The sequence below is a fragment of the Scyliorhinus canicula genome, chromosome 6, assembly GCF_902713615.1.
Source record: "Scyliorhinus canicula chromosome 6, sScyCan1.1, whole genome shotgun sequence".
NCBI classification, from domain to species: Eukaryota; Metazoa; Chordata; class Chondrichthyes; order Carcharhiniformes; family Scyliorhinidae; genus Scyliorhinus; species Scyliorhinus canicula.
In genome coordinates this window covers 185,290,382-185,313,744 of record NC_052151.1, presented here as the reverse complement: position 1 = coordinate 185,313,744, position 23,363 = coordinate 185,290,382, and the positions used below count along the sequence as shown (strand labels likewise).

General features: G+C 45.1%; 1 protein-coding gene across 8 annotated transcripts in view; it reads left to right on the top strand.

Moving 5' to 3' along the window:
- dst (dystonin) overlaps positions 1-23,363 on the top strand; it is a 665,214-nt gene that overhangs the window by 584,092 nt on the left and 57,759 nt on the right. For all 8 annotated transcript variants that reach the window (XM_038800631.1, XM_038800637.1, XM_038800634.1 and 5 more), the window contains 8 exons: positions 8,528-8,731; positions 12,058-12,289; positions 13,961-14,187; positions 15,237-15,359; positions 17,636-17,737; positions 21,705-21,806; positions 21,970-22,143; positions 22,830-22,985. In XM_038800631.1, coding sequence (XP_038656559.1) covers positions 8,528-8,731; positions 12,058-12,289; positions 13,961-14,187; positions 15,237-15,359; positions 17,636-17,737; positions 21,705-21,806; positions 21,970-22,143; positions 22,830-22,985 — 1,320 coding nt within the window. The remainder of the gene's footprint in view (positions 1-8,527; positions 8,732-12,057; positions 12,290-13,960; positions 14,188-15,236; positions 15,360-17,635; positions 17,738-21,704; positions 21,807-21,969; positions 22,144-22,829; positions 22,986-23,363) is intronic.

Below are 23,363 nucleotides of genomic sequence, written 5' to 3'. Positions count from 1 at the left end.
ACACTGTGCTTGCCTTTGGAGTAGAGTAGCAGTTACCAACTTTAGGTGCAAGACTGTATTCTATTCCCCAGCACTGGAGTCCTCAAACCTTTAATGATAGTACCCATCCCCTCCATGGCTTTAACATCTATGCTCAACATTGTTGGGGTGAGATTTAGGCCCATTCTAGACTCATTGTATACTTTATTTTGGTACTTGTATAAAGTGCCATGGCCTGAAAGAGTGGGGCTCATTCCATATGGGTCTTTATTTTTAAAAGTAACTGATTTAATTTCTTTGTAAATGAAATGAAAATCGCTTATTGGCACGAGTAGGCTTCAATGAAGTTACTGTGAAAAGCCCCTAGTTGCCACATTACGGCGCCTGTTCAGGGAGGCTGTTACGGGAATCGAACCGTGCTTCTGGCCTGCCTTGGTCTGCTTTCAAAGCCAGCGATTTAGCCCAGTGTGCTAAACAGCCCCTTGGCGTGTATCATGTTTTGTGTAGTAAATTTCTTTGAGCTAATTAGAGTAATAGGCTCATAAGAAAGAGGAGCAGGAGTAGGCCATTAAGCCCATTGAGCTTGCTCCACTACTCAATGAGATCATGGCTGATCTAACTGTAGCCTTAACTCCACTTCCTTGATTACCTGATTTACCCCCCCCCCACATTAACCCGTGACGCTTTGTTGATCAACAATCTATCTAACTCAACCTCGAATATATTTAATGACCCAGTCTCCACTGCTTCCCGGGGAAGAGAATTCCAAACATTAACAGCCCTCTGAGAAAATAAATTCCTCAACATCCTCACCTTAAATGGAGAACCCCTTATTTTTAAACCATGTCCTCTAATTCTAGATTCCCCTCGTTCACACACACAATAAGAAACATCCTCTCAGCATCTACCCTGCCGAGCCCTAATTACTTTCTGCACCAGCGTGCTAACTTTTTATGATTACTGTGCAAGGATACCCAAAACCCTCTGTACGGCAGCATTCTACATTCTGCCTCCATTGAAATCGGATACTACTTTTCTATTCTTCCTGCCAAAGTAGACAATCTCATGGTCACATTATACTCCAGCTGCCAAATTTTTGCCCACTCATTTAACTTATCTGTTATCACTCTTCAGACTATTTGTTTCCTCTGTACAACTTGCTTTCTTACATGTTTTTGCATCGTCAGCAAATTTGGCTAGTCATTAATATTGATCGTAAATAGTTGAGGCCCCAGCACTGATCCAATCCTTGTGGTACTCATTCCAATTTGCCAACCTGAAAATTACCCATTTATTCCTTCTCTCTGTTTTCTGCTGGCTAGTCAATTCCCCATTCTTATTAATATGTCACCCCCAACGCCAAAAGCTCTTACCTTGTGCAGCAACCGTTAAACTGACACTTACCGAATAATGACTTTTGAAAATCCAAATACACTGCTTCAGCTGGGTTCCCATTTATCCATCCTGCCTGAACATCTTCAAAGAACTCTAATAAATTTATCAAGCACGATTTCCAATTCTCAAAACTATGTTGACGTTCGTGATTGTATTGTTGAGTTTCTAAAAGTCCTGCTCCGAAGTCTTTAATATTGGATTCTAGCATTTCCCGTCATTTTCAAATAGGCATGGGCGGCAACTTGCAACCTGCAATTGGCTTACATGGCCTTTCTCTGCCTGAGCTTGGGCTGATGTTAATTTGGCTCACACAAGTGTTGACGTCATGGTCAGTGCATTTCACAACACTTTTGTGAAATGTTTATATTTTAAAAAGATGAACTGTTTTCCAAATCGACCCCATCCTGTGTCTCCCAAACTCCCATCTGCTTCAGTTGTGAGGCATTCCAAATTGGCAAATGCTCTTTCCACATCTCGAGTGAAACCCAGCTTTCCTCTAAATGTTTTAATTGAGTGTCGAGTTTAATGAGGCTGTTAAGCACTCTGTGTAATTTCTACTGATGTGTTCTGATCACTATCAGCTCATCTCTACCAGTGAAGATGTTTACTTTCTAAATCTGCAGGGAGTTACGATGAAGAACAGTTTGAGTTGACATGTTACATGTGCTGTTCGTCACAACTTGATAGGGTGTTCAGCACTAGATGTGCAGACATGGAGGCTGACACCAATAGCAAGCTGCCAGCGCATTTAACATCTGACATTTAAAAAAAAGGATAGGGAAGGATGGTGTGCGTGGGCTCCAGCAGAAACTCCAGCTACTATTAAAGTTAGTGCATAAGTTTGAGCTTCAGTAATTCAGCTCATTAAAAAAGTTGATTAGTTTGGTTCTTCTTCAACTCCAGTCTTAATCACCTTGTGGTAAAATCATTGCTTCCTTCATTGTGTCGTTATGGTCTGCCTCTATGACTGACATTGGGTGTCAATCACCAACATGGTTACCAGATCATTAATCTGGAATCCAGCAAGAGCTAGGCGTAATTTACCAACGCGGAGGGAGGAAATTCTCACCATCATACCTGTACCGGCATATTGAAAGTGCTATCCGATTGATCCCATTCCGCAGCTTTATTCCCCTTGCCTTGCAGAATTTTCATTTTCAATGATTTATCCAAATCCCTTTGAAAGGAACAATTGAAAGTGCTCCAATCAGCCCTTTTAGCAGTGTATTCCAGATCATAACAACTCGTGTTTAAAAAAAACTTTCCTCAGCTCGGCTCCTTTTGGCAGCCACTGGTTATTGACCCTCCTACTAAAGGGAATAGTTTCTTCCTATTCATACCATCCAAGCCCCTCCTAATTTTGAATACATCTCTTAACCCTGTTTGCTCTGAGGATAACAGTGACTGCGGCCAGGATTCTCTGTTTGGGAGACTTTGAATAGAATCACGCCTGGTCTGCGTTGGCACAAGGAGCAGTGCCCAGGAATGATTTACTCTTCCAGGCCATGTCAATTTATGCATGACGGGGGGGCTCTGCCGATTCTGTTCCAAATCCTGCTATCGGGACGCCATTTTGAGCAGGTGGCCAGCTACTACCGAGACCTGGCAGCTGGTCCCCCTTCCTTCCGCAACGCAATGTCCAGCACCCTCCACCACTGACAAGTAGGGGCACCTTCCTCCCCCCCCCCCCCCCCCCACCACCACGGAAATTGCTGGTGGCCCCCCTCCCACCGCAGTGCACACATATGAGGGTGACCCAATCTCCACCAGAGACCTCCCCCATATCAGAGATTCACTTCCCCCCCCCCCCCCCCCACACGACCCGCCGAATCAGTCACCCCTGCCTGGAAGCTAAAGAGCAAGCCAGAGAGAAACAGTGAAAACTCACTGCTTTTTCACTTACCTTCCCTTACATCTGCTGCCTCAGACAGAAGTGTAGAAAGTAGCAGCTGTCACTTCGTAGAAAGCCAAAACACATCACAAGGCTTTAGGACCCCTCGGATACTTTGATCTGTGAGACGTCCATTCACTTTCAAACAGAAATAGCTTTTGGTAGGCTGTAATTGACAGAGTAATAGCTTCCAGACAGCCAGGTATCTTGATTGTTTATTGGCAGTTCACTTCATGCTTGAATGCATCTCAAGTACCCTGCTGTTTAGAAACATCTAGCTATGATTAACCCTGATCACGTCAAAAGCAGTTAAGTGCTTTCTGTTGAGGAAAAGAGGGAGTTAAAGCACTTATTTCCTGGAAGTTTCTGAACATATGTAGTTAGCTTTATAGAAGGGTACTTGAGATGCATTGAAGCGTGAACGGAGATGAAAATAAAACATTCCTATGCAGGGCTGAGGATCCTCAAGAGTGTGTTCGGGGTGGGGGGCTCGGGGTTGCTTTGGAGGCCTCTGAGATCGGTCTCCATTTTTAAATGGCATCCTGATCTCTCCGACGAACGGAGCTCCCCAGAGTACAAAATGGGGCTATGTGCGGCCTCGCCCTCGCGTTCCCCGCTGAGTCCCCTTATACAAGGTGAGTCGTGGCTAAATGCGCTCGTTGTATTGGTCTTTGTTCCAAACTAGCTGAATCGCATCCTCTATTCCAGATTATACTGCACAAAGTGGGCAAAAGTTTAATTGATTCGAAACCAACTTGGGCCCAATATCTCTCTGGTTCACAGAAAGTGGAGTTTGCTTCTGGGGCCTGGGCTTTCCTTTGGGCCTGAGAAGAAGCATCTGGAGAGGCCCCAAAAATTCGAATTTTATGTTCCTGTCCTTTGTGTGGCTCTCAAATGAGTGCATAGAGTAGGCCTTCACCATGTTCTAACACCATTATTCACTTCAGACCCAATTAGCCAATATAGTTCATTTACACAATCTTGAATCTGTCCATTTCCTCAGAGTTGAAGGTTTGTAGACCATCACATCTTCTGCACCGAGTGCATGATTTGACTGTGTAATCCATCTTTGCCCTCTCTTTAATCCCTCGCTGTGTCAGCCCACCTTGCTCCATTTTTGGAAATTTGCTTCTTGATACCATCCTGTACAAGATGATTTCTTGCTCTTTTCAATTGCTACCCTGTTGCCGTCATATTGGCACTGTAGCGCCAAGTTACGAGTGCTATTGTTAACACTCCTCCACATTGGAAGTTCTGTTCCAATCCGTGATTGTCAGTGTAGTTTTCTTTAAAAAAAAAATATAAATTTAGAGTACCCAATTCTTTTTTTTCAGTTAAGGAGCATTTTAGTGTGGCCAGTTCACCTAGCCTGCACATATTTTTGGGTTGTGGGGGTGAGACCCATGCAGACAAGGGGAGAATGTGCAAACTCCACACGGACAGTGACCCAGGTCCTCAGCGCTGTGATGCAGCAGGGGTAACCACTGTGCTGCCCGAACACCATAATCATTTGATACATGATCTGAATCTACAAAATATCCAAGGATTTGAAGTAATATATACGTTTTCTAAAGCTGATATAGAGGAAATATTTGGGATAATACTTCCCATGTGAAGCACCATGTGTATCTACCTGTATTAATGGATTGATTTTGTTTTCTTCACAATGCAATAATTTTCTCTTCTTCGATTTAATTGGATAACTCTAGTTTCAGTGTAAGTCACAGGAAATGAGTCAGTTTGGGATTTTGGGTCCATGATGTCATCTTTAAAGGGCTTGATTATTTGAATTAGTTTTTTTTCATATCGCTGGGTCAGAAACTGGACCATTACCAAGCTGTAATTGTTCTCATTGTTTCACCAGTGAGTTCAAAGGTCACAAAGTCACATATGCAGAATTAGTTTGGCCAACAAAATGCTTTAATGCACACATTCACTGATACGTGCCAAGTGTCTTTTTCCAAATACTGTACTTATCATTTGGGTTTCAGAATCATATAACCTGCTCTTCCAGAAGGTTTCATATTTATTCCAACTTTTATACATTTAAGTAGAACCTATCCCCCTTTTGGGGAGCTGTTGGAATTGATAACTACCATGGCGAACAAAATGGTGGCGTTCACTCACGTCATTTGGTCTGGTCCCCCCCATTCCCATCTCCACTTTTTGTTTCCCTAATCGTTGCTCAGCTCCGAGATTGGACACATGCTTTTTTTTTAACCTATGGTTAGGTAAATTAAAGTAGACAGTCTGAACTGTTTTTCACAACACTTGCTCAAAGAATCAGAAAGAACAGGAGGAGGCCATTCTCCCCATTGAACCTGCACAATCTCTTGGAAAGGGCAACTCAGTTATTGTCATTCCTCTCTATCCATTTCAGTTTAATCCTGCTATTTTTATCCTTTATTGATTTTCATTGTCAATTAAATTTTCCGTAATTCAGTGATGGCCGAATTGAAACTGACATGTAGATATAACTAATTAAATGAGTGATCTTATAAATCATTTATCTGCTGCTCTGGAATCAACAGTGACTCATTTGGGTAGCACACCACCTCTGAGCCACAAGGTTCTTGGCTCAAGTCCCACCACAGGGTTTGAGCACATAAGTCAAGCCTGACACGCCGACACAGTACTGAGGTAGCACTGTACTGTTGGAGGTGCTGTCTTTCAGATGGGATGTAAAGGGGACCTAAAAGACCAAGAGAGTTCTCCTCACTGTCCTGGCCAATATTTATTCCTCAATCAACATAATAAAAACAAGATTATCTGGTCATTATCGCATTGTAGTTTGCGGGAGCTTACTCTGCATAAATTGGCTGACACAACAGTCAGTATCCTTCAAAAGTACTTCATTAGCTTCAAAGTGATTTGAGACATCTGGTGGCCATGAAAGGTGCTTTAGAAATGCAAGGTTATTTTGATCAGCAATGCAGTGGAAGTATGGACGGTGAAGATATTGAACAAAGATTTCTTGAGGGTGATTTGTTCATTCTTTTAAAAATTATTTTTTGTTTCCCAGCAGTTAGGTCTGCTTTCATCATTGAGGGTGTTAGATGAGGTTGCTCTTAGTCAGGATTGATAGAGACTGTTGGAGGCAAAGCTGTTGGTAAACGTTATCTATTATTGAGCATTCTACGAACAATGAACAGTACAAGGCTTAGCACAAGGCTTAACACAGAACTATCTCTCAGCTTACACTGTTGTCATGTGAACTTGCATCATTGATGATGTAGACTATCTATTTACATAATAAACATTAACCCTATGCACTACATTATGCCAGAAAATACTTAAACATTCATGCTCAAAATTAAGTTAATTAGAACTGGGACTTACTTCAAGCTTCCTGCAAAGTGAGTGATGTTTCTGACTTCCTGCTGCTTGGGGATGTACTGGAAATATGTTCAGACATTATTAAGTGATCCTCCTGTTATTTAAATAGATTAGTATTTGGCTAATTAACTAGATATTGTTAACTGAAGCCACGCCAGTTGATGAAGTTAAACACAGCAGCATTCTTTGCTGGAGAGAGTTTATTTGACTTAGTTCACAGTTAACATTATCCAACACACCAGTATCCTAGCTATCCACATTGGTAGGTGTACAAATACACCATCTGTTTAACAATGTAACAGCAATTGGGCGTTTGCAATGTAATTAATAACACATTGACAGATGTGAGAGAATTATCCACACTTAACTGAGTAAAGTTACACGGTGCAAATAAGATTTAGAGGAATGGTACTAGTTCTGAGTGATTTCATCAGGAATGACTGAACAGGGGCAGCACTGTGGCCTAGTGGTTAGCACAACCGCCTCACGGCGCTGAGGTCCCAGGTTCGATCCCGACTCTGGGTCACTGTCCGTGTGGAGTTTGCGCAATCTCCCCGTGTCTGCGTGGGTTTCGCCCCCACAACCCAAAAACATGCAAGCTAGGTGGATTGGCCACGCTAAATTGCCCCGTAATTGGAAAAATGATTGGGTACACTAAATTTTAAAAAAAGGAATGACTGAACAGGCTGGGGTTCATTCCACTAGAAAAGTGAAGACTGAGAGGTGACCTCGTAGAGGTTGTTAAAATTACAAAGTAGATTAGGTTTACATGCTCTGGAGTTTAGAAGAGTGAGAGGTGGTCGCATTTACATTTATCGGGAATTAAAGCTGCGCGAATCAGGCTCGTAGTGAAACAGCAGCTGAGTTTTCACTAAGCCAGTTTTTATTTTCCATTGAGTTGGAAAATTTTGCCAGGACTTTTAATTTCAAACCAGTGTCAACTCAGCTGCCAACTGGGTGCAAGCTGGTTTCATGCTGCTGGTGCGAACTATATTCACCGCACAATATTCTGGGAGGGCTTGACCGGGTAGGCGCTGAGAGGCTGTTTCTCCTGGCTGGAGATTATCGAACACAACGGCAAGGGATCTGCCATTCAGGACTGAAATAAGGAAAAATATCTTCATTCAGAAGATTGTGGATCGCCGTAATTGTCTAACCCAGAGAGCTGTGAACGCTCATTTATCAAGTATATTAAAGACTAAGGTGTAAAGACCTTTGGACTTGGAAGGAATCGAGACACACGAGGATCAGTGAAAAACTGGATTTGAAGTCGAAGTCCAGACATGATTATTAAATGGTAGAGGGGGCTCGAGGGCCATGAGGTCTACTTCTGATCCTAATCCTTATGTTCTTAAGGTGTTTCCACTGGTAGGGGAGGCCACAATTAAGGATCATCAAAGTAAGATGGTCATTAAATAATCCAGTGGGAAATTTGGAAGACACTTATTTACCCAGAAATGGTGAGAATGTGAGACAAGTGGCATTGATGCATTAAAGGGGAAGTTAGAAAATTCCATGAGGGAGAAAGGAATAGAAGGATATACAAATTGGGTTATATGTGAAGGATTGAGAGGAGACTCACGTGGAGCGTAAACACTGGAATGTCAAGTTGGGCTAAACGGCCTGTTTCTGCACATTAGCTTGATGTAAGCGATATAAATCTAAAGGGAATAATTGAAGTGCGGAAACAAAGCATAAGTACTTGACGCAGATAATTTGCACTTTACCGAGAAAATTAGTCTCTCCTCTTGCTTGAGATGTTATTCTATCATAAATCCAGCTCATTCACACACCTGTATATGGAAAGATACGGTAACGCTCTGACTTGCATGTTTGAGGTGGTGACACACACCGCTTACAGAACCGGGCAGCTTTAATGGGAATGTGCTCATTTTGACGATTGACAGACCCTCTGTTCTATTGCAGCAACTGCGGGAGCTGATAGCCGAACACAAGCCCCACATAGATAAGATGAATAAAACTGGGCCTCAGTTACTGGAGCTAAGTCCTCGGGAAGGCCTGGCCATTCAGCAAAAGTACACAGCAGCCGACGCACTTTACAGTCAGGTCAAAGAAGATGTTAAGCGAAGAGCTACCTCACTGGATGAAGCTATTTCTCAATCCACTCAGGTAATAAACTGGCTAGCAATTAAATTAACCAGGTTGCTGCAACGTTCAATTGATCTGCAAGGTGTAACCAGGTAACACATAAGTTGGCTTCCACTAAATCATAATGGTACAGATAGCAGTTTACTGCGCCGCAGTGGGAAAGCTGCAGTAGCTGTTGGATGGGAAGCATCCTTCTTTTTCTGTGTGTTTTGATTTGTTAACATTGCCAAGCTTTCCATTTGATTTTCTTCCCCATTTCTCTAAAATACAAATTTCTGAAATTAACCTTTTTCCTTTCTATCTTTCATCTCAACTGTCACCTTTGTGCTCCTGTGTCATCAATAAAACTTTAACCTTCCCAAAAAATTGTGTTGCGCTGTAAAATGACCATCCAGGTCTCAGAGGTGAGCCTACAGATTTGTGTGTGTCTGCGTGTTTCCTCTAACTGGTTTAAATATTTTTGCCTACAGTTATTTTTTCTTTAAAAATGCACAGTACAATTGTATAGAAATTGGTAGTTAACATTGAGAATTAGCTGTGGCATGGATAATTAGCTGTAGATATGGTAGATTGTCAAAATAAGCCACAAGTTTATATAACTGCTTTCTAACTCCCCGTCTTCCAAATTGCTAACCTGAAAATTTGACATTCGAAGCAGCCTGTTGTGTGTGGTGAAAAGTATTGGAAAAGCAGTGGAAAATGTGACATGGGTGCAGTGTTCTATGAGTCCTGTCCCACCGCCTGTTCATCCCAGAGTGAATCTCATGATTTAGCCCAAAGGAAAGGCGTTTCTGGACCTTTCCTTGCTGAACATCTGACAGCAAAGGCTTATAATATTTGGAATTCTATTTTTCCCAATTGCTTATCATAAGACTTTAGTTTCTGGTGTTATTGATCTTACTGCTAAATTTTCATCACGATGATGCAGCAATCAAAACTCAGGTTGTATTCCTAGACCTGGTCCTGCCCATTTATGTCAACAACACATGCCTTTTCAATTTTTTTTAAATCTCTCTCTGTCGCCCTGTCTTTGTTGCCTTCCCCCTCTCTCTCTGTCACCCCCCCCCCACTCTGTGTCACCCACCCCTCCACTCTGTGTCACCCAACCCCCCCACTCTGTGCCCCCCTCCCCCCACTCTGTATCACCCACCTCCCCCCACTCTGTATCACCCACCTCCCACTCTGTCACCCACCCCCCACTCTGCATCACCCACCCCCCCACTGTCATCCTCCCCTCACTCTGACATCCTCTGTCACTCTCCCGCCTCCCCCCCTCACCCACTCTCTCTGTCATCCTCTCCCACCCACTCTCCCCGTCACTGTTCCCCCTCTGTGGCCCCACCCCCCTCTGTGGCCCCACCCCCCTCTGTCTGCCACTCTCTGTCAGTCAGTCCTCAACTCTCTGTGCCCCCCCCCCCCCCTTGCCACAGTCGCGCTCCTCCTCTACCTCGGCCACCCCCCCCCCCCCCCCCCCCACACACACTTCTGTACCCCCCTCAATTTCTCTCTCTCTGACTCTCTTTTTCTCTCTGATTCCTTTTCTACCTTTCTCTGTGTCTGTCCATCTCTCTATCTCAGTTGGTCCCTGTCTCTCATTGTCTATCAGTCTGTATCTTTCTCCCTCCCTATCCCTCTCCTGCACTGTTCATCTCCCTTGGTGTCACCCTCTCTCTTCACGCGCGCGCTCTCTTTCTCACTTTTGCTCTCTCTCTAACTCATCTTTCACTCCCTCAGTCTCTCTCATTCCCACTCTCTCAGTTTCTTTCTCACTCACTCTCTCGGTCTCTCTCACTCCCACAGTCGCTCTCACTGTTTCTGACTCACTCCCACTCTCTCAATTTCTCAGTCTCTCTCATTCACTCTCTCGGTGTCTCTCTCATTCTCTTGGTCTCCCTCACTCATTCTCTCGGTCTCTCACTTTCATTCTCTCGGTCTCGCACTCTTATTCTCTCAGTCTCTCTCCCTCTCAATCTCGGTCTCTCTCTCATTCTCTCGGTCTCGCTCACTCTCATTCTCTCGGACTTGCTCACTCTCATTCTCTCGGTCTCACTCACTCTCATTCTCTCGGACTCGCTCACTCTTATTCTCTCAGTTCCTCCTAGCTGCATTTATTTTTCTGATGCTGACCGCTCAATAACTACATTTATTGAATTCAGTTTCATAAAGCTAAACTCAGTGACTTTTTTCACTGCAAAGTAACATTGAGTGGAAGTTGGCAGGAAGCAGGCTTGGGCTGGGCTATGCCAGCCCCACAAATACAGCATGAGTTGGCATTCATTCAAATGGCTCACAGGGAAGTCGAGGGAATCTGTGCCAACAGCTGCTGAATTGGAAGGAAACATTGCAGGACTATGGGAAAAGGGCAGAGAAGTGTGACAAAATTGGATAACACTTTCAGAGAGCTAGAACAGGCATGATGGGATGAATGGCCTCCTGTAATGTATCATTGTGTGATATTGCATGGAATGTTCTCTTGGGTGAGGTATTGGATGCTTGCTGGGTAATGTGGAGCTGTATCGAGGGTTACTGGCTGACGTGGATCTGTATCGGGAGTTTCTGTGTGACATAGAGCTGTATCGAAGGTTGCTGGTTAACGTGGATCTGTATTGGCAGTTGCTGGGTAATGTGGAGGTATACCAAAGGTAATGTGGAGCTGTATCAAGGGTTTCTGGGTAATATAGAGTTGTATGGAGGGTTGTGAGTAATGTAGAACTATATCGAGGGCTGCTGGGTAACGTGGAGCTGTATCAAGATTGCTGGGTAACATGGAGCTGTGTTTAGTGTTTCTGGGTAACGTGGAGCTGTATCAAGGGTTCCTGATGAACATGGAGCTGCATCGGAAGTTGCTGGGTAATGTGGAGCTTTATCGAGATTTTCTGGGTAACATGGAGCTGTATTGAAAAAATTAAGACAAATGGTGTTGAAGAGAATATAGCTTCATAGATAGGGATCTGGTGTGAGCGGAGCGCACAGGCTGGCGCATGATGCAAGGCTGGGCCTGGGCGCACAGGTTGGGGCAGAGCGCATATAGCAAAACTATCTGTGGTGAACGTATTGCTACTCCAATTCATCACTGTATTGTATTGTATTATGTTGATGCCCTTGTGGGCCCCGCCAGTAGCTCCGCCCCCTCGGGGGTGGTATATAAATCTGCAGCCTGTAGGCGGCACTCAGTATAGAGCAGTCGCAGGCAGGCACAGATCTAGCTCATTAAAACCACTGTTCAATTCTACTAATCGTCTCGTGTGAATTGATGGTCGCATCAATATCTCTTATTTTTTGTCTGTTTGGGAATTTGTATGGTGACGTGTGTTACTGATGAAGCTGATATTCCAACCTTCTTACAGTTTCACGACAAGATCAGCCCCATGCTCGATGCACTGGAACGCATCGCTACCCGATTACAACAACCACCTTCCATCTCAGCCGAGGTGGAGAAAATCCGAGAGCAAATTAGTGAAAACAAAAATGTGACCATGGAACTCGAGAAGCTGCAGCCAGCATTTGAAACACTTAAACAACGAGGTGATGACCTGATAGGACGTTCTGAAGGGACTGACAAAGATTTCTGCGCAAAAGGTAATTCTGATCTGACTAATTTAGAGAGAGCATTTTGATTTTTATCGTTTTGATTTTTTATCTACTTCAGATTCATCAAAATGGTGCATTGAGTGCTGGCTAGTGAGCTGCACTAACTGGTGAGATACAGTCAGTTAACAAACCGTTTAAAATGAAAGTCTCAAATAAAAGTGAAAACGTAAATCTTCCGATGCTAAACTTCTAGCCTTTTCAGCCAGAATGCGGGATTTTCCAGGCCCTACACGGTCTATTTGCTGGCGGCGGAGTTGGCTCGCCATTGACTGCTGGCGAGACCTTCCTGTCCCACCGATATTGATGGTGTTTTGCATGGTTCGCCGGCCCCACTACCAGGGAAGCTGCCGCGTGGGACCGCCCTCGGCAGGATCAGAAGATCCCACCGGCAGGAAGGCCTGGAAAATCCCTCAAATACTTCGGCCTTCAGAAAAGACCAAAACGATCTGCTTGTGCAGGAGCCACCAAATATGCGACCGCTCACTCCATGGCTGACACCAGGGGCAAACTTCTTCTCTATCCGGCGGGGCGGAGGGTCCCGGTGTAGCGGAGTGGCGCCAACCACTCCGGCGTCGGGCCTCCCCAAAGTTGTGGAATTCTCCGCACCTTTAGGGGCTAGGCCCGCGCCGGAGTGGCTCCCGCTCCGCCGACTGCCGCTAAAACTGGCACCAACGGCCTTTGGCGCTACGCCGATCGGCGTCGGGGCTGGCCGAAAGGCCTTCGCCGGTCGGCGTGAGTCCGCGCATGCGCCGGAGCGTCAGCGGCCACTGAAGTCACCACCGGCGCATGCGCGGTGGAGGGGGTCTCTTCCGCCTCCGCCATTGTGGAGGCCGTGGCAGCGGCGGACGAAAGAAAATGCCCCCATGGCACTGGCCCGCCGGCCGATCGGTGGGTCCCGATCGTGGGCCAGGCCACCGTGGGGGCACCCCCCGGGGTCCGATCGCCCCGCACCCCCCCCCAGGAACCCGGGGGCCCGCTCGCGCCGCCAATCCCGCTGGCACAGAGATGGTTTAAACCACGCCGGCGGGAGAGACCTGACAGTGGCGGGACTTCAGCCCATCGCGGGCCGGAGAATCGCCGTGGGGGGCACGCCGATCGGCAGGGCTCGATTCCCGCTTCCCGGGTGGCGGAGAATTCCGGCCACGGCGGGGGCGGGATTTATGCCGGCCCTGGGCGATTCCCCGACCCTGCGGGGGGTCGGAGAATTCCGCCCCAGAAGTGGGGGCTGGAAAATCCTACGCAGGGTTAAAAAATTGATTCTTAGGTTGTTGACGCCGCTGGGAATGTCAACATTTATTGTCTGCCTTCCCAGGTTTGATACAACTGAGTGCCTTCACAGAGCGGTTAATACAAGCGGGTGACAATAGTCACATCCAGGCCAAACTGGGGAAGAAGGGCCAGTTTCCTTCCAGATCTAGTCAGATTTTTACAACATAGTCATGTTTACTGGTGATAACCTTTTATTCCCAGATTTTCTTTTTTAACTTTTTGCGAATTCCCCAGTGGTGAGATTTGAATTTGCATTCTTGGATGATTAATCCAGGCCTTCGGATTACCTGTCCACTGAAATAACCATCAGACGCATGGTACCTCACCCATAAATTAACATGACAGGATTGGTGGACAACCTGCTTATGATGTGATTGTTGTGTCTTTCAGCCGTACAAGATCAGTTGGACAAAATGATTTTCTACTGGGCTGACATCAAAGCTCGGGCAGAGGAACGAGAGGCCAAGCTGCTTGATGTGATGGATCTGGCTGAGAAATTCTGGTGTGATCATTCCGCCCTTATTGTCACTATTAAAGACACCCAGGACTTAATCCGAGAACTGGAGGAACCTGGAATAGATCCATCTGTTGTTAAAGAGCAGCAAGAGGCTCTTGAGGTCAGGAAACCCATGTATTGTATTGTTGGACTTTGGGAGTGCAGGCTCTTGTACCCGCCATTGGGAAGGTGCCTTGGGGGTTCTTTCTATGTATGTATATATATATATAATATATGAAAATGTAAACACGTTCAGTAGATGTGCATACTTGTCTTACACAGAGGAATTTGTTCTCTATTTTTATAACATGTGGCTTGGTAGTGGGGGAGGAGCACAGTTAGCTGCATTAACTGGATGGCGGACATGTGGATCAGATTAACACCAACAGCACTGGGTTTGATCCCCATTCCGACTGAGGTAGATTTGGGGTCTGCTTCCTTGTCTTACCTGTGATTAAAAGAAAAAAAACATTCAGCAAAAACCTGCCTTCGGACAGGGAACTCAGGAAGAAGATACTTGGTAGTAAGACAGGGCCAGTGAATATACTAGAGGGATAAAATATTCCTGTTCCTATACAATGACGATGGTAGATCTGTAGGTTATATTAGATATCACAGACTTGGCTCAATAGTCTTTACTGGAAGTGAAGCTGATGACATTTATTTGCTGTGACACTCACTTTGGGCTTCCATCCAAGCCAAATGTTTATATGACAAATCAAATGCTTTGCATCCCAGAACTATAAACTGACGGCACTTACTCTTGCCCATTGGGGAAGACTAGAACGCTGCATCTTTTTTGATTACTACAATCTTAATTGCACAGTCACACTGCTTTGATCTTCAGCCGTTGGGAGATACCCGATTAGGCTGTTGAAAGAGAGGGTGTAGCAATGGAGAGATCAAGAAGGATTATCATGTTCAGTTCCAACAGCCAGTCTGTTTTCTCTAAGTAGTCTGACATGGGTATTGGCAACTGGGCAGGGTACCACAAGATGAGCTGTGGAGCCATAATCTAGTCTTCAGGAGGGGACTGGTCAAAATGTTTCTCTTGTAGTGTTTGAGAAATGTAGGGCATCTTGGGAATAGTAGTCTTAATCATCAGAGGGACTACTGCCCTTTGGTCTAGTGCAATTTTTGATTTTTAATTGACTCTCTTTTCTCTTCTAGACGATCAAAGAAGAAGTGGACGGGCTTCAGGAGGAGCTGGAGATTGTTCAGAACCTGGGTGCTGAGTTGACTTCAGCCTGTGGAGAGCCCGATAAGCCTGTGGTGAAGAAAAACATAGACGAGGTAAGTGTACATGTGTGAGTTGGAGACTTAAACATACAGTCTGGGATTCCCCGTTCCCCGCTTCTAAGATTGGGAATCCCGATCAGTCGGAAAATCCCACGGTTGGGCAAAATCAAGATTCGCGCCTGGGGACAAACCAGTCATGAGTATCCGTGTGTGCGCCGCAGTGAGTTTCCGACAGCCCAGTTGAGCTTCCTGCCCCAACTCCGTGGAACCATGCAAATAGTTAATTAGTTCATTGGCAGGATCCACCAGCTGCACCCCCCACGCCAACCAAGAGCCGAGCTGTCGTGAATTGATGCAAACATTGAGGAGTCCGAGGGGTGGCAATGTGGTAAGTGCCCTCCCAACGTTGCTGCCCTGGTGGGGAGGGGGCTTGTTCCTGGGAGGTGGGGATCGGGGGGGGGCTTGTGCTGGACTGGTGGATGTCGGGTCGGGGGTTTTCCTTGGGAAGGAGCTCCTATTGCTGCTCTCCTGATCTGCAGCCATTAAACCCATTAAGCAGTTAGTCAATTTGTAATAGTTAAAGTTTTCCCATAATAAAGTGAAAATGTGCTCATCTGTATCCCTATACCATTCAGACAGTCACTCATTGTCGTATAAATATACGTTCCTAATAATAAAGTGAAAGTGATCCCATCTGTATCCGAAACCCTTTAAAAAGCCGGTCAGTATGCTAAATTTAAAGCTCTGTGAGATGAAGGTAACGGTAATCCCTTGAAATATGGTGGAAGCCCTTGAAGTGGTTTTCACAGTCAATTTCAGTGCCTTTTGAAGTATTGGAGCCAGTGTGTATGGCTAGGAGGCTGATTGCTTTGAACTGGATTGTTTCCAATTTCACACTCCATTGCCTGCTGAAAGCATCGTGATTGACAGTTGGCTGGAACTTCAAAACAATAAATCAAATTGTTTATTTTTATAACTCCGCAAGGATCCATTAAGTCAGGGGAGCAGCTATATCTCAAACTGCAATTTTTTTAATGAATCTGCCTCTTTATTCTTGAGTAGAAAGTGAAGCTGCCCCTGCAGCAGTTCTTCCATCTTTAAATCCCACTTTAAAGGGTTACTTTTACTTTCATCTCGCAGATCTTTAAACTTGGCGTACTGACATACTTTCTAAGGGTACAGAGGAGAACATTTTAATTTATTATGAGAGATGTGTATTTATGCATACGAAGCTATCTTGTCAAACACCTTAAGACAGCATCTGCTACAATGCAGCACTCTCTGTATTGCACTACATTGTCAGCCTGGATTAAGTGTTGAAGTCTCTGCTGGGTCACTGTCTGTGTGGAGTCTGCACGTCCTCCCCGTGTGTGCGTGGGTTTCCTCCGGGTGCTCCGGTTTCCTCCCACAGTCCAAAGATGTGCGGGTTAGGTGGATTGGCCATGCTAAATTGCCCGTAGTGTAAGGTTAATGGGGGGGATTGTTGGGTTACGGGTATACGGGTTACGTGGGTTTAAGTAGGATGATCATTGCTCAGCACAACATCGAGGGCCGAAGGGCCTGTTCTGTGCTGTACTGTTCTATGTTCTAAGTGAGTTTTGAACCCACAACTTGCTGACTCTAAGGCAAGAGTGTTACCCACTGAGCTACAGCCTGTACCTGTTGATGTAAAACACCTTAAGCTGAATTAGTTCACTAGCTACTTAGTCAATAACTGCACAATTATGCCATATAGCCTAGCACATTATCAAGCATGATCTTTGGTCGAGTTAGTCAGGTCATCTCAGCAGTTGAGGTCAGCACACTTAACCACAGTCATTCTAGGGAGGGCCACAAAACAATAATAATAATAATAATCTTTATTGCCACACGTAGGCTTCAATGAAGTTACTGTGAAAAGCCCCTAGTCGCCACATTCCTGGCAGACTTTTCACTTTTGATTGGTATTCATTGATCACTGCTGCAAGGTTGTTGCTTCTATATCAGGCTCAATCTCTACTATGATGCCCCTCTGCTCAAATAACTCATTCACTGCAATGGGCTCCCACAAAATGAATGACAAGGGTAAGGTAAAGAGAGCTACTAGGATCCTGTGAACTATGAACTGTTACCAGCTGAAGTCAGCATTGTCAGAATACGGGTGAAATATTGGAATAGGTTAGGATATGGGGAGGAGAATGTATCCATTAGCTGTCAGCAGTAATGTAATTGTGGACATTTTATTGCCCTGATATTGCATCCCTGTCAGCAAGTTTATTGACTGGTTTTGTTTTGTTTGATCTGTAATAATTATTTTAAGGTTTAATATGTTTCCTGTGTTCTGTCTGCAGCTGAATTGTACCTGGGACAATCTGAACAAGGCATGGAAAGAACGCATTGACAGATTGGATGAAGCAATGCAAGAAACTGTTCAGTTCCAGGATGCACTACAGGTATCTTGTTCCGATTTGGAATTCTTTTCCACAGCTTGTAGCCTGACACTTGTTGACCTGAATTAAAATAGTTTTCCATTTAGTTACAAAGTTAAAGGTAATTAACAGGGTAGAGGGAAAATTGCTACTCCCCAGATGCAGTCAGATGGATGTGTTAGTTCTTAACTTGTTGGCTTGGAATAATATCTTTGTCACAGCTTGCTTTTGAACTGCAATCTCGAATTGCAATGAGTCTCATTTTCTGTTATGGCTCTGAACATATTAGAACTGTCCTGTGGGCAGGATTACTTCCTGGTCCTGCCTCCCATCCAGCTAAATGAAGCCAAAATTGGATGACTTGCTTACAGCTACAGAATCTGCCTAATCCGATACTCACAGATGCAGTGACCGGGAAATCCAGCCTGTTGTCTGCACTGGATGGGGTGTTGATTGTTGACACATTGAGAAGCTGCTGCTGTGACAGCGAACGCTGGTTGGTTTCTCCGACATAGCTGATTATGTTTATATCACACAGCCTAATTTAAATTTTGGCTAATTTGGAAAGACATCACGGACGCTGCACCACTGACAAAATTGAGGCCTGCTCCAAATGGCAAACTTGGTTGAAGTTTGGGTTCATTTTCAATTCCTGGTGATTTTGTTTCAATTCTGAGGCAAACCAAAAAAAAACCAACTTGCTGGGCCCTTCCAAATAAATGTGTTGTTGCACAATTCTGAGTTCAGCAGCATCCAACTAACTTCCATCGGGAGTTAGCTGAAGAAAAACAAAGTATCCACCACTTAAGATCTGTCTAAATCAGGCAATGGCTTAACACGGTCAAAAAGAGCTAACCATTTTTACTCACCATTATAGTCAATTACAAAGTTGCTGCTTCCACCATGATAGGTGGTTTGTGTATTTTGTGGAGAAACAGGTGTTCCCTCACTTATTGTTGCTTCAGTAAATGAGCTTCTTGAAAAAGTGCTGATAGGGAGCTGACTGTGATTAATAACACTGGGCAGGATTCTCCAGTCCCCCAACTCTGTGTTTCTCGGCGGTGGGATTCACTACTCCCACCGCTTGTCAATGGAATTTCCCAATGAAGCAACCCCACGTCGCTCGGAAACCCGTCGATAGGGATGCACTACTAGCAGGAAAAGTGAATGTTCTCCAGCCATTGTTTGATGGATTTATTCAACTATTGTTTGCGCATGTTCAGTCCTTCACCTCTTAGATCTTGTCCCTTCTCTGGGCACTGAATTCATATTGACTGCTTTATTTGCACACCACCCCGCCCATTCCCACTCCCCCCAAACATCTGTGGCTTCCTTTCTTCTGAGGATCCTCCTCAGGTCCAGGTGCCCTTTATCATGCTCTTCTCTGTAACTGACTCTTCCTCCATGATCCAAATGGCAGAGTGGTATCTCAGTTGATAGATGTGGTGAAGTAGGTGCCAACATGGTTAGCAGGGCAACACAGTGGCAAAGTGGTTAGCACTGTTGCCTCACAGTTGCAGGGACCCACGTTCAATTCCAGCACCAGGTGACTGTCGCTGTGGAGTTTGTATGTTCTCGTGTCTGTGGGGATGTTCCCATAGTCCAAAGATGTGCGGGTTAGGTGGATTGGCCATGCTAAATTGCCTGTAGTGTCCAAAAGGTTAGGTGGGTTACAGGGATAGGGTAGGGGAGTGCGCCCTGGTAGGGTGCTTGTTCAGAGGGTCAGTTTAGACTCGATGGACCGAACAGCCTCCTTCTGCACTGTAGGGATTCTGTGACCATTTGCTCACTCCCTCTGCAATATACAGGTATACTGAGCTGGAGGAGAACTCTGGGAGACCCCCTTTCTGGGCTCAGCCATCACTCTCCACTTGGTAGCAGTGGCGATTCCCTACAATCTGTTGAACACGTATTGCAGGCAAACCACCAATAATGACACTATCGCTGGCGCGCTACCTTTTATCAGTATTGCTGCAAGGGCTTTTGCGCAGCGCAGTTAATAAATCTAAATAAATTACACCAACTTTTCATATGACCCAAATTAAAACTCAACCAACTAGGTATCCTCCCTATTCTGATCTGTAATGAGAATCCAGGGACTAATGTCCCAATCAGACACTCTGGCCACAGAGTGACATTCTTAACTAAGCCTGGTTGGGAAGCGACATGCCCACTGCCCTTAATTTTGTGTCCATTTAAGTTAGAGGCAACACGACTACAATTTCCAACCTGCCCTTCTAAAATGCACCTCTGTGACAGTTGGTTGAAGCAGCAGGCGTTATGGGTAAACTCGGCAAGTTATATTGTCAGTATATTGAAAGTTGGGTATTGTAACAATATATGAACATTGGGGGCGGGAATTGCGTTTGGCAATCAGCCAGACAATCCCCGTTCACGACCGAATCGGGGGTGGTGCCCCTCCAAAGCGGCATACTTGGAGAGAATGCCACGCGCCATCACGCGCCATACCGACGGCCTCTGGACATTGCCTGAGGCCCATCCCACGATGCTCCACCCCCGACAGGCTGAGTTCCCGCTTTGCCAGAGGCCCACTCCCTGATACTCTGCCCCCGACCGGCCAAGTTCCCGACGGCGTCGGACGCGTGTGGTCTCATCCGTTGGGAACTCGGTGTGGCGGCTACGGACTCAGTCCAGCGGCACTACAGTTGGGAGAGGGCTGATCTGTGGGCAGGGGGGACTGTTGGGGGGGGGGGTGGTCCAGGGTGCACGAGCTGGCCAAAGGAGGGGCACTATTTCACAGGCCGGGTCAGCGAATGGCCGGCACCATGTTGCACGGCGCGGCCGCTATAGGCCACCGCTGTGCACCTGCACAGCCATGCATCCAGCAATTCTCTGGGCCATATCAGCAGCTAGAGCCTGCTGCTCTACGCTGTCTTGATGCTAGCCCCCAGCCAAACGGAGGATCGGAGGCCATTTTACACCATTTGTTCTGTCGTAAAACACCACCTTTCCCATGTCGGTGTGGGGATATAGCCTCAAAATCGGAGAATCCAGCCCTGGATGTTTCCCAACGTGGATGACTTTTGACTTAAATGGGAACGGGAAAACCTCTAAAACAGTAACTGATGAGAGGAGGCGTAAGTGAGATAGAAATTATTGGACTGTATTTGGGTTTGTTAATTGCATCTGCAGATTAGGAAATTTTGGATTACTTATGTCCTCGGTAATCAAATGATGTGTTCATTTGAAATTTAGCTGGAATATTTAATATTTTCACATAGGTGAGACATAGTACAAGTCACACTCTGCTGTTCTTTTCCTTTTCATTGCTGGCAGGCTAGTTTTCAGCTTTCAATGAGGTGTGCTGGATTATCCATCCCATAGTATAGCACATTAAAATATGTGGAAGTTAGGATCAATCATACAGCAACTCTCTGAACACAGAACAAGATAAGATTGGCCATTGGTAGATGGCATGGTATTCCTCCCCTGTTAATCTCACTATCCAATATTCAGCACCTTCAATATAACCGAGGGTCAGCTGTCTGGTGTAAGAGACAGCTAAAGTGATCCTGCCTGTTTTGTATCTCTGCCCCTTTCCAATTTCACCCCCAAAGACCGGTGCCAGTGATTTTCCCATGGCAGATGCAACGATCCATTTAAGTTGCCATTGACTTTGGCCTGATGCTGATATTTTTTGGTCCCACCCTCCGCTGGGATCTTCCGGTCCTGCGGAAATTCAGTGGACTTTTGGGTGGGCTGCCAAATCCCCTGCGACGGGTCTTGCCACGGCAGGGCCGGAAAATCCCGGCCTGAACATTCGGAAACTACTTAATTTCAACATCTGTATTGCAAGTAGGTAATGGCACTTCAAACAACCCTTCTGCATATACCCATTGACGCAACACAACTAAATATTAAAACAGTGTAGCAGCATTTTGTCTGGTTTTCAGGAGTCCAGAATACAATGTAGGATGTGTTGTATTACAAAATATATAATTACATCAGCTCTTTTCTACTTTAAATTTAGGCTATGTTTGACTGGATGGACATTGCAGAGAGCAAGTTAAGTACTATGCCTCCAATTGGAACTGATCTCGAAACAGTGAAGCAACAAATTGCTGAACTCAAGGTATGTATGTAAATCTGCATTTTCTTTGAAGCTATGTGGATGAGCAAAATTGAAGGTCGATGTCAGTTATGTATTTTTTGTGGCCACTGAATTTGTATGAATTTGAGAGGAGTGTTGCCTGACTCAGATCCTGCGCTGTCTATGCATTTCTGATCTCTAACAGCATTTTAAGACCGAGGCGTATCAGCAGCAAATAGAGATGGAGCGACTGAATCATCAGGGAGTGTTGTTGCTGAAAAAGGTGAACGAAGATGACGCCAAGCGTGTTGCGCAGGAACCTCTTCATGAGCTGAAACATCTCTGGGTTAATCTGGATGGGAAAATCGTCAACAGACAGGTAGTAAATTTGTGATTGCCTAAAGACTTGTGTATGCCAACACCCTCCAAAAGGCATTGTTTAAGTTTAATCACTTGCCAAACTCTGCGTTTCAAAATAGGGCATTAAATAGAAACCAGAGTGATCATTGACTTTCCTTCTGGCGTATGAACAATTTAGCAAATGAAAATATATAGTTGCCCATCACTGGGTGAGATGGCGCTGTGGTAATGTCACTAATAATCCAGAGATCCAGATTATTGCCCTGGGGACCTGGGTTCAAATCCCACCACGGCAGCTGGTGGGATTTAAATTCAATTAATAAAATCTGGAATTGAAAGCTAGCTAGTAATGGTGACTGTCAATTGTCGTAAAAACCCATCTGGTTGGCTAGTGTCCTCTAGGGAAGAAAATCTGCCGTCCTTATCTTGTTTGGCCTACATGTGGCTCCAGTTGATTCTTAACTGCCCCCTGAACTGACACAGCGAGCCACTCAGTTCGAGGGCAATTAGGGATGGGTTTCAAGTGCTGTGATATCCACCTCAATGAAAGAATAGAGAAAATATTTTTTTAAAACTCAAAATTGCACCTACTTCAATTAAATGTGGAGAGAACTTGGACATGTTAGTTTAGATTTTAATGATTCCATTGTTTAAGTTGTGTTTGTCCCATCTCGAGTAAAATTCCTAATCCATTTATAATTGTAGCATAAACTGGAAGGTGCTCTGTTAGCTCTTGGACAGTTCCAGCATGCCCTGGATGAGCTGATGACATGGCTAACCCACACAGAGGAGCTGCTAAATGAACAAAAAACTGTTGGTGGAGATCCTAAAGCTATTGAAATTGCAATTGCCAAACATCACGTACGTAATGTCACATTCCTGTACCACTGGCCTTTCAGTTAAGCTTATTAAAGCTTTAAAGTTTAACGGTTACATGAATTGTTTTTATTTTTGAGTTCTGTCTGAAGGCAGGTCCTTGGTGATTATTTGCTGGGCCGTGGCAAACTGGTATTCACCAGGGCTAGGGTAAGGTGGCAGCCTCCCCAATCTACCTCAACTGGAACAGGGATTGAAAACTGTGCTGAAGTTGTTAATCTGATTTACGCGCTAGTCATCCAGCCAACTGGCCCTCCCAACATGTAATTTTCATCCATGAAATCTATCTTATAGAATCGTACAGCACAGAAAGATTTGATGCATCTTCTTAGTCCCACACTCCATTGCTCTTCCCTCTCACCT